We start from the raw sequence: 16,197 nt of genomic DNA, 5'->3' as shown, positions 1-16,197 counted from the left end.
ATAACCCGAGTTTACCCTCGAAAATGAACTATATTGTGACTAGATTGTGATAATACGTTGTTAATTCATTTTATTAACGTGGTCAGATTTACCGTAATCATGTCAGAAATGTCTCTACTGTATCTTATCAGACAGCAGAGGGCGCCACAAAATCATGAGCTGCAGTGAAACAGCGTGACTCCTCCCCCTTTAAATAATGCTACATTCACAAACAGTCTGAAATAAACGAATCTGAAGCGAACAAGACACAAGCCATACAGAATAAAGTGACAAACGTTGAAGATGACTAGTGATACTCAAAAATTAGTACACCGTGAGCATTTGTGAATCCTACATTTTGGCGGAAACGACTTTTCAATCTATCTGTTTCGACAGGACGACAGAGCAAGGTTGAACGCTATTTAGTAGAGTACAGGAGTTTACGAGGAGCCCTGAATGCAGCGTTGTACCGTCACAGCCTACCGCGGGAAATTCAGTGTTAACTGAACGATACTTTCTTGTTTTTGTTATAAACGTAAGAAAAGACGCGACATTACATTTAAGTATCTAAACGCCAATGCCATTGGGAGTTATTGGTTCAGTCTATATCGCAAAATGGTAAGTAAATACTAACTTTAACCTGCAGTTGATGTGTTAACGTGCGGAAGACCAACGGTCATGTAGCTACATGCTAACACCTGTAGGCTAGGTCTTAGCATAGTTATCAGTAGCTTCACATTAACCAACCAGCAGCAACAAGCTAAGACACAAGGCTAAAGTCACGTTATGAATTTAGTAAAACGTTTAGCTATAACGGGGCAGTTATAGGAGTAATTCGTGTCAGTCATGCTAACGTTTAGTCCTGTATCCTGATCCTGTGCGGCTGGTCCAGTTCATTATATTAATTAAATTACTGTACGGGGGCGCCAATAAAAATAGATACTCGCATGGTGAATACTCAGTAATAAAAACAAGATTTGTTTTTGATTCAGTGTGGGTCATTTCCATTAGTCAGCCAACCCCAATAAAATAATCCAAACGTCTTATTTTATGTCTGTCTTGTTGCTCAGGGCTGCCAGTGGTGGTCTGAAGCCATATTACAAAAACAATTAAAACACAAACATAAACAATTATTTTAACTGTTACACTTTTATTCAAATAATTTTTTTTTTCATAATACCATTAACATGAAAATAAATGAATGAAGAAACAATTTCATACTTTACCTTTTATATTATTTATTACAAAATATAAGATTTATTCAGTGTGAACCTAATTATGAAACATGTTATTTACTGTAATCTGTCATTAATCAGCTGAGATAGAGTTGAGAATGTTTTAACTTCAACAACTTGCACTGTTTGTAATTGGAAATGCAACTGTATTTTTTTTTTTTTTTTTTTTTAATCTGATGGTTTTTTTTGCATACTCCCACATAGACTGCAAAGTAAAAGGGGAAAAATATGTGGTTTTATATGTCTGTGTGCACAAAAACAACCTGCTCATGACTTGCAAATGCACTAGAAACCCGCGTTACAGTACTATCCATTTGCATCTGGTTTAGGGAGTCTTCGCCATTACTGACAATCAACCGAAAGTCTGACAAAAGTCACTGTAATAGTGTGAATGCTGACGGTGCTGGCTGGCCTTGTTGTTTTGAGGTCTGTAAGCCAGAGGATTTTCTCTGTTGAGGTAGTGCTACTGTGGTGGGATGTTTAAAGTGTGCAACTTATTTCCACACTATTCATGATTAGGTTCAGGCTTTTTTTCAGTCATTTTCAGCATTTTTACTGGCACTGAGAGCAGCCATTGTAAACATTGTGATGCAGGAAGGGTTCTTTAATTTGTACTGATATGTGTTGCTTCTTGCTTCTGGGGTGAGTTCAGGACAAAGGTTACTGGCAATCAATCGATCCGTCCGTGATATTCTTTTATTGCTTCTTACATGTTACAGCTTTGTGATCTAGTAGTCACTATAAACTTTCTGTTGCAGTCAAAGAAGAAAGGACTGAGTTTGGAGGAGAAGAGGACTCGCATGATGGAGATCTTCTTTGAATCCGTGAGTCTTCCCATAGCAACGAGACTACATATGTGATAAACATCCATGCCTACATATCCTCATTGTTCTGCCTAGACAGCCACTGCGTTTGAAAAAACTAATATGCAAAATATACAAAGTCATCCAATGCATGAAAGCGCACAGAGAGGACACATTGTGTTGTAATTGTAAATGCCTGTCACAGACATGAAAGTGGACGTTTGCATAACTTTGTAGTTGTCTTTCTCTTCGATACACATACATGTCATACATAACCACATAAAGGCTTCACATAAATAAACAGCCAAAACAAGTTATGCTCTGTTTGTGGTCTGAGGCGTTTTCTGTCAGAACCAGCGTTAACCTTTTGCAGTTTGGTTGTATGTGCTAGCCATTGCACCACATGTGCATGACCTTGTAACCGGTTCACCGCTTTACGTCCCTTTTTGGACAACTTTTGATAGATGCTGATCACTGCAGACCGGGAAACACCCCGCAAGAGCTGCAGTTTTTGTGATGCTCCGACTCCATCATCTAGCCTTCACAATTAGTCCCTTTCAAACTTGCTCAAATCCTTCCACGTGTCCATTTTTCCTGCTTTTAACACATGAACTTTGAGGACAAAATGTTCAGTTGCTGCCTGATATGCCCCAGTTTCACTTGGCCAGTCACTTGAATAAAAGATGTTATGGATTTTAAAGCTGAAAATGATTAAAATAAATATCACTGAGCATGTTCCCTCGCTCTCTTTCCAGAAAGATGTATTTCAGCTGAAAGACATTGAGAAGATTGCCCCCAAGTCAAAGGGCATCGGTGAGTAATGATCAGTGTTTTACCAGAGAAGTGTCTTCAACACTGGTTTTTTAAATGATCCGTCTACACAGGAGCAATTTGTTAAAGCTTAGCTACTTGTGTGTACTAAATACACTGTCTCCCTCTGGTGTCTAACCCAACTAAAAAAATAAAAAATAAAAAATGAAATCACAGGTGGGTAGAGAGACTCTATTTTTAGAAAGACAGCGCTGTCTCTAGTTTTAGGCTCGGATTTCATTCACTCTTCGTCCAGACATCTGGTCTGTTCTTCAAAAACCTAAACTGTCAAACACAACGTATGACGAGTTGAGATGGATGTGGTTCGCCGAAGAAAATGCCAAATTTGAAGAGAAGTAAAAATAGTCAAGACTTTTTTAAAATAGACGCGGATGTCGCCGCGACCGGCAGAGAATCTTCATCAACCCGTGAAACATGTTAGGACAGAACCAGACGGGATTAAAACAGGCAGGAACGCCGTCGGTGCTCTTAAAGTAGAATACTGCACAGACACCAGCGTCAACACCCTCATGCAAAACACTGCGGTGACATGCTTACAGAATCGCCATGGCAACCGGGACCCGTCTCTTGCCATCTTAACTGTATTTAGTCTTTTTATGAGGCAGAACCAGACCTGTCAATAGCTGCAGTCTCACTACGCAGAGAACTGCCCGAGTTCGAAAGCCCGACGTTACGAGTGTCGGGGGAACGTTCACAAAAATACCAGCTCCAGGCCGATTCAGGAGAGCCAAGCTGTTTCTGTGTTCGAGCGAGCTGAGGAGGGATTTTGTTTAAAGTGGACGACACATTAATGTGGAGAAGCTGGATCTTGTTGCTGTAATTAAAAGCACATGTTTTTGACCCCTGTACTTGGACGAAGGGTGGTTACTGAGAGATGAGGGGGCTGGAGGGGGGCAACATGAGATCTGCAAATGTGGGCACAGTTTGCTGTAGAAGGAGAGAAGGTGAGGGAAAAGAGGCCAAGGGAGTTATCTCGGCTAATTTTTAAGGAAAGTGTTAATAATGAGCATTGAAAAAAGGGATGAAAAGTGTTTGAATCGCGTGAACGGCAAATTAAACAGACAGCTCCAGGGTGAAGTGGAGTTTGGTTAATCCATCCAGAGTGTTTTTCATTTTTCACCCTCGTTCCAATCCCGTTTTTTTTTTTTTTTTTTTTTTTTGCCGCTGCTCGACATCCTCTCAGCTGAAAAGCTCTTTCAGTTTCACAGTGGACGGGGCCGAGCAAATCGTGTGGGAGTATCAAATTTCACCACTCACACTGTTCAAGATGTAACTCCTGCTCTATTACATCCTCTCATGCAACGCTCTCTCAGATAAGTATAAAACAGGCTGCAGATGTGTGGGTTTAGTTTTTTTTTTTCCAGCGTTTGAGTAAATGTGAGACCTGAGGACGACTTGTTCTGTTTAAATCTTCAGTGGAACGCAACCTTATACCTTAACATCATTATATTTCCAAGTAGATCTAAAGACCAAAGCTCCACCATAAATATGTCGTCCACAAACCGTATCACAATATAGCTCCACTGGGAAGCAATAGGATTGGAAATGAAAGGTTTTAATGTGGAAATGATGTGGTTTTCCTCTCCCCGTTGCTTTAAGCTCCCATGACAGTGAAGGACGTGCTGCAGAGCTTGGTTGATGACAACATGGTGGATTGTGAAAAAGTTGGTACATCCAACTACTACTGGGCCTTTCCCAGTAAGGCCTTACATGCTCGGAAGCACAAACTGGAGGGGCTGCAAAAACAGGTGAGCACAGTCAGTGTGTGAAATGATCTAGTAAGACGTGTGTTTTTACGTGCCCAATGTTAATCATTATATAACTGTCCTGGTTAAAATACTAGTGGTAAACGTAGCCGTGGACTGTACATGTCTGCTGTCATGTGTCATTTGACATGAAAGGAGAAGGTTCATTTGCACCGAAGGTTGTTGTATTTTGTGGTTTGAAAGGACGCTGTAGTTTACAGTAATGAGGTCAGCATGTGACGAACGGAGCCCAGAATACGCTTCCTGTAAAACATATTGAAAATAAAAAATGGGAAGAAGATGAAAATTATTCAAACCAAGTCTGAGGGTGTCCCGTGGTGTCTGGTAACAGAATGTTGTTAGTAGGGGCCTTTGGTTCCTGTGGGTTGAAGGGAGGGGCCTCTGTGGATCATCCCACAGATACTTGATCAGTTTGGGATCTAGTGAATTTTGAGGCCAGTTCTTCATGTTTTTTGAGTTGTTTCTAAATTGTACGTCAGGCTGCATCCTGCTGGGGATGGATGCTGCCATCAAGGTGTATGGGGTGGGGGTGTCTGGTCTGGTCTAGGTGGGTGCTACATGTCTGAGTAACATCCACATGAATGCCAAGTCCAACAGTTTCCCAGCAGAACATTGAATTGTCACAAGATGGTCAATGTTATTTACTTCTCCTGTCAGTGGTTTTAATGTTGTGGCTGATTGGTGCATATACAATATATAATAATATAATAATACATTTTTATTTAAAAGCGCTTTTCAAGATACTCAAAGACACTTTACATAAAAAGGACATCAAATTAGCAAAACAATGTGAAATATAACATCAAAAACACAATAAACTGAAAAACACAGAACCAGCATTAACCTTTTGCATATGAATGTTTTTCTTTTTATAATTCAAAATAAATTTACTTTACATACAAATGCTGATAATAACGATAAAATGATCATTGTTTATAACTAACAAGAACTGAAGATGTGTTGTCACAGACCCTTACACTGCTCATCCTTGAATGTCTCATCGTCTGTGATGACCCACTTCTTCCCTCTCCTGTTGCATGGTAGACAGATGGTGTGAGGGTGGCGTCTCCTCAGAGAACATTAGCCACCAGATTTCTGGGGCAGAATTTATAAAGCGTCAAATTCTCACTAAATAACACCGCTTGATCGTACCGTATGTGCAATAACAAACGCCTGTTACTGAGATACTACAGAGTTTGGTCATTGGGTTATCATGCATCCATTTTTTTTTTTTCTTTTTTTTTTTTCTTTTTTTTTTTTTCAAGACGATGCAAATGTGTATGCTTCATGACAAGTGACAACTGCGCTGCTTTCTCCATCAGAGCAGTACAATTAAAAGCACGGTTTATCTGTTTAAACGGCTGAGCCATGAGCGCTAGAAGTGATTTTGCTGTTGATTCAGTGTCACAGATCAGATCGTATTAAACTGGTTTCAAAACTGTTGTACTTTCAAGATTTCTGAAGCAAAGCAGCGGAAAGAGTCTCTGCAGAAAGCGGTTCAAAAAGCCAAAGTAGGACGTGAAGATACAGTGAGTACCTACCTGTGCACATTCTGGCACAAACATTCAAATAAAAACAGGTGTTACATTTGAATATGCTGCATAAAACAAAAAAGAAAACGTTTGTGTGTGTGTGCGTGTCTGTGCAGAATGAAAGGAGCTCTCTGCTGAAAGAGCTGCAGGCTCTGAGAGAAGAGCGAACACAGCTGCAGACTGAGTTGGAGAAGTACAGAGAGTGTGACCCTGAAGTCATTGAGGAGATGAGTGAGTACACATGCAGACTTGAAAGTCACTTTTGAAGCTTCCGCATCGATCCAGTCACTCAGAGTTAGTGACTCGAGAAAAGATCTGAGCACAGTTTAGTAAAGTAAGTCTTTAAAGTGGCTGTTTCATCTACCTGACTTTTTTTTTTTTTAACAAATAACGCACATCGACACCTTTTCAGTTCTGCCTTTTTGTTGTTTGTATCGGTTCATGTTGTTGAGCATTACATTCTTTTTGGTCATAATGTTTTGGCTGTGTGGTCCAGCCCTAATTTGTATCATTACAGACTGGGTGTCTGCAGAACGCTAAGTCATTCGTCATTATCACACAATAGCCGATGGGCTGAGTTATTGCTGCTAATGCAAACCAAATATTTTTGATTTAATTCTCCCAACACGGGAGCAGACAATGAAGCAGCGACAATGGATTTTGAAATGAATGAAATGATCGTGCAGAACGACTGCGGTCGGCTCAAACAATTGCAGTCGCGTCATTAGGTAATAATTGTGACAGGATTACCAGATGATCTTCCTGTGTGAAACAAAGTGTATGCCTGGAGTGACGGACGCCTCATTGCTCTGCTGAGGACAGGGTCTGCAGGGTCACAGTTTCTCACGGTTGAAATCAAGCCAAAGGGAGGAAGTGAAATTTGAGCGGTCAATAAAACTAGTTATATATTGATACAAGAAGTGTGAACAACACGGGGGTTCCTGACGAAAGGCTTTCGATATTAAAACTTTTATGGCTACTAGTTTAGACCACGATTAAACCCTAGACGTCAGCTCAGCAGGCTGGTGTGAAGAGCTTTTAAAAACAACGGAGCCAAAGCTGCTGAGCATAACTTCTTTACTAACCGTCACGCTCGTTTTCAACACTATAGCCGCACAATGCCTCACGGCTATTGCAAAAAAATCCTTTATTGCTTTGTGTTTGTGTTACAGCTGACCCGCGGTGTAAGGGGGTGTGTTACTTAATCTACCCATGTGACATGTGTGGTGTTGTAAAAATATCTGGTCTGTTTGCTTGCACCTCCCAGCGTTACACCAGCTCTTCATTTAGTCTGCACACAGTTCTGCTGGTTTTTCCACCCCACTGAGGCAGTGCTGTCACCTGGGCGTGCACACCTACTCGTAGTAAAAATGATAATGTGTTTAAGTTAGACTGTTGCCGCATTATCACTTAACACGATATGTGTGTATTTAAAATATGACGGCTCTAGGGAATTGTGAAGAAATTGTCATTTTAATGAAAATATCAGTTCAGTGCAGCCTTAAACTAAATCAAAGTCAACTCCCTGTGAATAGTCACCGTCGTCTAGACTTGATCATAGACGGCTGTGTAAGCTCTGTGTTGAATGCAGCTGAATATCTTGTTGATGACAATATTTGGCGTCTGTACTCGGTTGCCATTTTATTAGGCACGCCTGTCTGGAAATGTGTTGATCTTTAAAGGAGCGCCAGCCAGAACGCATGTTAAAGTTGTTTGAGTACAAGAGTACCATTAAATTAATATAGTATTAAAGTTTGCTCGTTTTGCAGCTTATACATGAATGCCAATGAGGAAATCAGGTCTGGTGGTAATTGTTCTACACATTAAAAACAAACTAATACTGTCAAGTTATCAGTAAGTTTTAGGGATAAAAACATAAATAAAAAAAATAAATAAAAATCTTATGTATTTTCTTCTTGACACTTTATGTCTATAAAATGTAAAAGATTAAAAGTGATTGTGTCGATATTCACCTCATTTAAACAAAGATAATTATCAGTTATTGCGGTATTGAAATTGCATATCATTGCATCTCTGAAGTAAATATGCACGTCGCAATCTAGTTCAACAGACGACGCTCTCACATTCAACTCTCTTTGTTTTGCAGTGTCTCCACATGCATACATTTCTTCTTATGTAACCACCAGGCACGGCATACGCTCACAGCGTTATTGTAGATAACCATCTCCTCATAGCGAAGTGAACTATAGCCTCTGTGTGCAGCTATGGGCTGAGGCTTTGACATTTTGTTATGTCTACTGCTGCAGGGGCTTACACTGAACTTGCAGAATGGGCTCAGACCTGTTCTTGCACACAGGACGGCTGTAAATATGATACTCCACGGTTCAGAGAGCATCTAAGGTTGTGTTTAGGAATCTTTTACACATTTCAGCCGTAATGTTCTTAAGGATTTTCAGAAAAACGGGTTGGGTGAGATTAATCAGATTACTCAACAGTAACTGTGTTAGAAATTCTAATGATTACTGGTTAATGTGTGCTTTCATACAAAATAAACCTACACACTACCACATACTCACATGTACACCTAGGACTTCAGCACAGAGTCATGTCACCTGCAGAAGTTCTCAGATGACGCTGCAATTATGGCTTGTATCAGGGATGGACAAGAGCAGGAGAACAAGAATCTGGTGAATAACTTCGTCTCATGGAGCGGAGCTGATCAATACAGCTAAAACCAAGGAGATGGTGGTTGATTTCCAGAGATCCAGGCCTCACCTGCAGCCTGTAACCATCAACAGTGAGTGTGTAGAGGTGGTTCAGACCTATCTGGGTCTACATCTGGATCCCAGACTGGACTGGTCGACCAACATAGACTCAGTATACAAAAAAACGGTCAGAGCCGTCTCTATTTCTTCAGGAGGCTAACATGTTCTACCAGACTATCGTCGCCAGTGCCCTCTTCTACTCTGTGGTGTGCTGGGGAGGCAGCACGAAGAAGAAGGGAACCTCACAGCTGGACAAGCTGATACAGAAGGTGGGCTCTGTGGTAGCGGCAGGGCTGGAGTCCCTGACGTTGGTGGCAGATGCAAGGACCTTGAACAAAATCTGGACCATTATGAACAATGTCCACCACCCTCTACACGACACCACAGTCAGGCAGAGAAGCTCGTTCAGTGACAGGCTGCTGTTTCTGTCCTGCTCCACGGACAGGTTGAGGAGGTCGTTTGTCCCTCAGGCAAAAAAAAAAAAAATATATATATATATATATATATAACTTGAATATCTTCCATATCTGGGCGGCACAGTGGCGTGGTGGTTAGCACTGATGCCTCACAGCAAGAAGGGTTTGAATCCATGGGCCGACTGGGCCTTTCTGTGTGGAGTTTGCATGTTCTCCGTGTGTCTGCGTGGGTTCTCTCCGGGTACTTCAGCTTCCTCCCACTGTCCAAAGACATGCTGGTCTGGTTAACTGGTTATTCTAAATTGGCCGTAGGTGTGAATGTGAGTGTGAATGGTTGTCTGTCTCTCTGTGTTAGCCCTGCGATAGACTGGAGACCTGTCCAGGGTGTACCCCGCCCCTCTTGCCCAACGACAGCTTGGATAGGCTCCAGCCCCCCGCGACCCTTCACAGGACAAGCGGTTACAGAAGATGAATGAATGAGTCTTTCATATCTTTGACTGTAATTTCTCCTGTTCACATGTTGATGATGTGTTCTGCCCTGTGCATGTTTGACCATGTTTGCCACACCCCGATACCAGCAAGCTGTTGTGGCAACAAGTTGGATTAAAGCCATCAATAGTCCAAAAGAAACCAGTATTTAAATACATTTGTGACCGGGAGGCACTGTGTGCATGTTCTCATTTGATTTGACACCAAGAAGAATTAAAAATACTGTCGTGCTGACTGCAGTTACCTTTGAAAACAACTAGAAGGGCTGAACTCGACAGAGCGGACAAACGATGCTGAGATTCAAGTTGGATTTAGAAGTTTAACGAAGGTTTAACAACGGCTAATACACTCATAGTATCCAGTGAGCCATTGTTGGAACAGGTGGAGTCAAAAAAACAATCATGGGAAGGGCAAATAAATCACAGCGTCGTCTTTATAACCATTTCCTTTGAAATACCATGTAAAATTATTTGTTTGCCAAAGAAAATGTGTCATGATTTGCAGGTGGGTGTGTTTTCTACTGCCTCCTGCATAGAAATCAGAAACAGCTTATTGTTTTTTTTGAGAACCAGCAATGTCAGCGGCTCCTGGAAGAACAACAGACATTAAATATGAACAGAATAAAACGTACTGTTGTTCTTTATTCAGTTTAATAAAGATGAGGTTCAGATTTTTCAAAATGGTCCACAAGCTGTTTAATCTAGTCCCTCCACATTGAAGTTATATTTGTAGAAATAAACCTTTTCTCATGCCACCTATTACCAAATGATGTTATCTGTTTTACAATCCAGTTGGAGCACATTGTTCAGTTCTGTTTCAGCTTTTTGCCGTGGACTGTCTCTTCCCTGTAGCTGTAGCTAAAGGGGAAGTGTACATTGTACTGGTAACCATCTCTTGTTCATACATTACAGCTGCATCTACCCAACCATCACATCATTGTTTGCTCCTTAAAGGAGATAGTGTGCTTCATTATTTCTGGTGTTTTACTTTGAGAACAGATTATCATCAGTTGAGCCTCTCAGATTAAGGATCATCATTTTTGTTGGACCTGTTTTACATGCAGGTAGAATATGAGGAAATAAATGTCACTAAATAAACAAAACTTTAGGAATAGACTCTGACTTATCCTCTGACTTCAGTTTACTTTGCTGCTGTAAAACCACTTTTAATACGTGCTTTAGCCTGCTCCCACTGTGCCCAGATCTGAATGTGTGATGAATGGACTATGTCGGTGTCTAATTCACATACGAATCACAACTTTTTTTTCTTTTTTTTTGCAGAAAAGTCAAATGTTGTAGCAAAAGATGCAGTTTCTAGATGGACAGGTGAGTCTACCCCCTGTTTTAAAGCAAATATACCCAACATGGGATGTTTTTAAGAAAGCTAGTGCTTGAATTTGTCACCGCTGATGCTTTAAATACTAAAGAATATGCGATATATTAAGGTAGATTCATCTACATATAAAACAATGAGTCGCAGCCCTACTCTGGACTATTGTAGGAAACGGCTGCCTCTGACAAACAAGTTAAAAAATAACCAGGGAATGATGGTCGCCAGGCTCGTTCCATTTACCACTCTTTAAAGCACTAAAATTGACAGAATGAAAGCTGCAAGGACACTTTTATGTCCCGCAGTCACCTCCCAGGCGTCAGCACTTAGGCTCTCTGCGTGTGTTTGTTGACCTTAGCGGTAACCCTGGACACAGCTGACCTTTGGGGATCATGGTAACCAGCAAAGCCTTTGGCTCTTTTGTTCAACGTTGCCTGTTGTCCCTTCAGGTTCATATTTTTTTTTTCCACTTGCTTTCATAGAATTAATTTGTTCATGTCTTTTCCTTCTTTACTTCCTACCTTGGAACAAGTACAATGTAAATGCTTAAATTAACACAGCAAAGCAAAATGTAGGCGTTTTGGAAGAAGGGGCTTTGGATGGACTTTTGTTTTCAAAACTGAACATTGAACATGCATTGTTTCCTATTTAGGTCATGCGTAGGTTAGTACCCTCCAAATAAAATACAGATCCGCCTCAACCGGGTCCCACAACATAACCCATGACCTAACACACAGGCTGCACAGTCACTTACTTTACACTGCTTCATGTTGACTTGTTGGTGAATAGCCTTGTGCCAAATAAATGTCTAATAATTGCCTGAAATTAGTGCAGCTTCTCAAACTGGCTAGTAAAGCAAAACCACTAGAGAGAACAGAATATCTAAAATTAATTAAATGGATACTAAAACTAAATATGTTAGGATCATTAGACTCCATCAGCCCCATCTAATGTGATGACAAGGGTAGAAACATAAACTGAAAGCGCAGTAAACTGTATCTGATTGATTAGTGACGCCCGATTAATTGGCCAGATAAGAAGTGAGAGGTGAAAGGTTGTGTTATCAACAAGTCATTTCTGTGTTCTCTAGATGGAAAAGAAGTTCATATCCACTTCCGACTCACATCTTTTATCCAAGTCTATGAATTTATACGAATGAATATATTTTTTTCCATTGCAGATCTCTGCAGCAGACCCCTGTAGCTTTAAGCAAAGTCCCTCCTTAACGTAATGTAGTTCAGCGCATTTTCAATTATCGGAAATAACGTGCAGCTTTCATCGTAACCACATTACACCGAGACGCACCCACACAGGCCTTGACACATTTTCTAAACAGAAAAGTGGATTCACTAGTCCTGTTGGACTGAAATGAAAGGCATTACTGGTGTGATTCAGAGTTTATTGGCTTAAGTCCTTGATAAGACAAGCGTTAGTCAACAGGAAGCTATCAGGGTTGATGTTTAAACTTGTGACACTGTCTTCAGCTTCATTTTTTTGTAAAAAATAAATTACAATTTGAATTCATTTGCTGTTACTGCCACTAGACTGGAGTACGGCCAGATTAATCATATATTTACGTGCTTGTTGACGTGCGTTTTGAAATGTTACGCTTGCACAGTGTAGATATCAGATATTAGATAAATCATCTGATTTTGTTTCAGTCAACAGAGAGTCTGGAGCGAGAGATTAATGGAAATTATACACATTATCCTCAAGGTTATTAATTTAATGCAACGATTTGAGAATAGAGTGAAATCTGTTCTGTTGTTCTGAAGCATCTTTGAGTCCAAGAATACTCTCAACTTCCAGACTGACTCTAATGCACGAGTGTATTACCTTCGATTAAGTAATGCTTTCTTTAATTTCTCTTTTCAGACAATGTTTTTGCCATTAAGTCCTGGACAAAGAAGAAGTTTGCCTTCGACGACGGACGCATTAATAAAGCTTTTGGTATCCCTGAGGACTTCGACTACATGGACTGACTGCTGGCTTTTCTAGCAGAATTCATGGACACAATAAGGGAAAATATTTGTTTAAACTTGTGTTAGAAGCCCGCAGACCTGTTCTCTGCAATTCTAATTTCTGTTCTGTGTATTAGACGGTTGCAGCCCGGGGCTTTGCTTTAAATAAGAACGGATACGGTTGATTTTGCAGCGGCAGATGGACTTCATCCTGTGTTTCTTTGCTGCAACCGGAGAAGAGACTGAAGCAGCCATTAGCGGCTGAGAGGTGTCTGGGCGCTGTGTGTGAACACTACTTAGCTGCTTGACTTTTTGGACACCTGTTTGTGTGAAAACTGAGAGCTCCGAGTTGATGATGGAGAGGAATCGACACTGACTACATCTGTGTTGCTAATGATTGAATTTATATGGTTTAAACAGATGGTTTGGAATCACAAACGTGTGCACTTTTCATTCTATACAACATCCAGTAAACATCATTCACTGACAGCAGGATCAAATTACAGGAGATATGGTTCAGATATGTCTATAGCGCTGTAATTATATAGTTCTTAAAAGTGGATTTACATTGTTTAGGATCTTTTCTTTATTAAAACCCTGTTTCTACAGGTTGTGTATTTGGATCAGGGCCTCGGATCATTTGCACTTATATTTTTGTAGACATTGCCACAGAAACAAAGCTGAGCATTTTCTTTCTGCATGAACAGGAAAAAAGAAGCGCCGCTGTCATGACATGTCGAGAATGACTGTCGCTCTTCTTCTTCTTTTTTTCCTCCTTTTTTTTTTTTCTGTCATACCAGAAGTAAAACAGGTAGTCACATGATCTGTGTTTACTCAGTGACCTAGTTGACGAGTCTGATGTATCTGGGTTTGTTAATTTACATTTCAAATGTGTTCTGTGCTCGTCTCGCCTTCTCATCAGTTTGATTCTCCTTCCAGTAAACAAATGAGCTAATACTGTCTGTTGAGTCTTGACTTCTCTCCTCGACACAAGTTGCTTTTGTTTGCAAGCCAGTAAAGAAGAGCATGTTGGGATTAAGAGACATGTTTGTTGTGAGGGTGTAGGTTACTGATTAAAGGAAACTTTCCTTGTTGCAGTTTTATTGTTTTATTATTGATGTTGTAAAGAATAATGTGCTGCTACACAGCGAGTGTGAATGTTAAATATCCATGTTCCTACTTGTTGCATGTTTATTGAGGCAAACCCTAAGCTTCTTGTTAGAGGTGCGCTGATTACTATCGCAACACCGATCCAGAAAAAAGAAAAAATTCTTCATGCCTAGCTGCAGTTTGTTTGGCTGACACACCCACAGGAGAGTAACCTAAGCATGTGTTCATGTGTGTACCTGCCCAACCTGTCCTGACTATGATTCATGAGTCTGACGAGCTGAATGTCACAGCTCTCCTAGAAGGCCGTGAATAGTTTCTGCTCGCTAACATGCAACCAACAGTGCAGTCCTTACATGTGTGCTGACTAGACACTTTCACTAACCGAACGTTTAGGCCCAAAGATTGACGTAAAGGCGACTCACTGATGTATTTATTGGCATTTATTGGTATTATTCTGTTTCTAGTGTAGTCGTAAATCTCTCCGAGCCATTTTCAGTGTTGCCAGTGAGGGCAGACACAGTCAGATGTGGATTTACGCAAGTAACAGTGCAAACACAACCATGTGAAAGTCCTATTTTCAAAATCCTACCTCAGAAAACATGTCACTGAAAAGTACTGCTAATATTAATGTTGATTTATCAGCGTTAAGTAGCATGTCACTGTTAAAGCTAATCCAGTTGGAAAAGTTAAGAGGAAAGTTAAAATACGTGTTTGTCCAAACAAATCCTTGCTTTATTTGTGAAATACCGTGAACATGTATCCTCTTGGTTTTATAACGATCTTTTAAAAGAGAAGATTAGAAGCTAATGAAGACTGAACTGTGATCTTAGCTGATGCGTTTTAGTTTTTCCCCCCTGAAAAATCCCAATATTTGAAGTAAATATTAGCTATAGCTGTGACATGTGTGCACTTGAGTAAAACAAACACTATAGTTTATTGTATTTAAAGTAGAAGTACACAAAATGTACCTCAACACTTGAATACAGCACTTTTTAACTATTTAGTCACAAATAAATATAAGACGTTTGAAGATAATATTCACATACTGTAATACAAAGTAAAGCAAAACCGCAGATGCACTCATGAGCATCTGCGCCGATGGGGCACAACATTATGACCACCTTCCTAATATTGTGTAGGTCTCCCTTGTTCCCTCAAAACAGTTGTGACTCATCAGAGAATGGACATGGTCCTTCTGAGGGTGTCCTGTGGTGTCTGGTAACACAATGTTGTTAGTGGGGGGCCTTTGGGTCTTATGGGTTGAGGGGAGAGGCCACCTCTGTGGATCAGATACTTGATCATTTTAGGATCTCGGGAAGATTTGAAGGCCTGGTCAACACCTTGTGCTGTTCTTCATGTTTTTCGAGTTGTTCCTAAACCGATTTTGTGTGTGTGTGACATCAAGAAGTAGGGGGGCGCCTGGTCTGGTCTGGTCTGGTCTAGGTGGGTGGTACATGTCTGAGTAACATCGACATGAATGACAAAAGGTCCAAAAGTTTCCCAGCAGAAGATTGTATTGTCACAAGATGTCACAAGTGTTGTTTACTTCTCCTGTCAGTGGTTGTAATGTTGTGGCTGATTGATATATTATTGGATTATTATCACTGATAAATAAAATTCAAACTATCTACTATGCATTTAGTTATTAGTAAGCTGTATTTTAAGTATTAAATGTAGTTATGATGTCCTGACTGGTGTTATAGTAGCAACACAACTAATATTGATGTTAAATATTATTATTCCTGACACATTTTAAGACATATTTAACTATTTTAAAAGAAAAAAACTCAGTGTAGAGTGTGACACATTAAATTTTATTGTAGCATAAAGTGCAAAACAAATCATATGAAGAAGTAGCTCAGCTTGGTGCTAAGCTACAGCGCTGAGCTAGTCCCCACCACTGCAGGCTACTTCATGCTCGTGAGGCTTGCCTTTTAAAGCCATTTGTCGGTTTTACCGTGTGTAACTGACACGCATTTTACCGTCCGTCCTCCCTGTAGGCTGCAGGCAAGGGGGAGGG

At 40.4% G+C, this 16,197-nt stretch overlaps 1 protein-coding gene across 1 annotated transcript; it reads left to right on the top strand.

Moving 5' to 3' along the window:
• Positions 1-58: 58 nt before the first annotated feature.
• On the top strand, positions 59-14,161 carry mnd1 (meiotic nuclear divisions 1 homolog). The gene is made up of 8 exons (XM_084569191.1): positions 59-597; positions 1,973-2,038; positions 2,773-2,830; positions 4,448-4,596; positions 6,069-6,143; positions 6,263-6,377; positions 11,058-11,102; positions 12,982-14,161. Exons 1-8 carry the CDS (start codon positions 595-597, stop codon positions 13,086-13,088), a joined length of 618 nt encoding a protein of 205 aa, XP_084425317.1. The 5' UTR covers positions 59-594; the 3' UTR covers positions 13,089-14,161.
• Positions 14,162-16,197: the final 2,036 nt, after the last annotated feature.

This window comes from Chelon labrosus (assembly GCF_963514085.1).
Source record: "Chelon labrosus genome assembly, chromosome: 2".
Taxonomy (NCBI): Eukaryota; Metazoa; Chordata; class Actinopteri; order Mugiliformes; family Mugilidae; genus Chelon; species Chelon labrosus.
The sequence above is the reverse complement of the archived record's forward strand: the minus strand, read 5'-3'. Positions and strand labels throughout refer to the sequence as shown.

Coding starts and splice junctions, on each gene's coding strand:
- mnd1 (XM_084569191.1), top strand. Junction 4,597..6,068: donor TGGAGGGGCTGCAAAAACAG/GTGAGCACAGTC, acceptor TGTACTTTCAAG/ATTTCTGAAGCAAAGCAGCG. Junction 11,103..12,981: donor TGCAGTTTCTAGATGGACAG/GTGAGTCTACCC, acceptor TTCTCTTTTCAG/ACAATGTTTTTGCCATTAAG.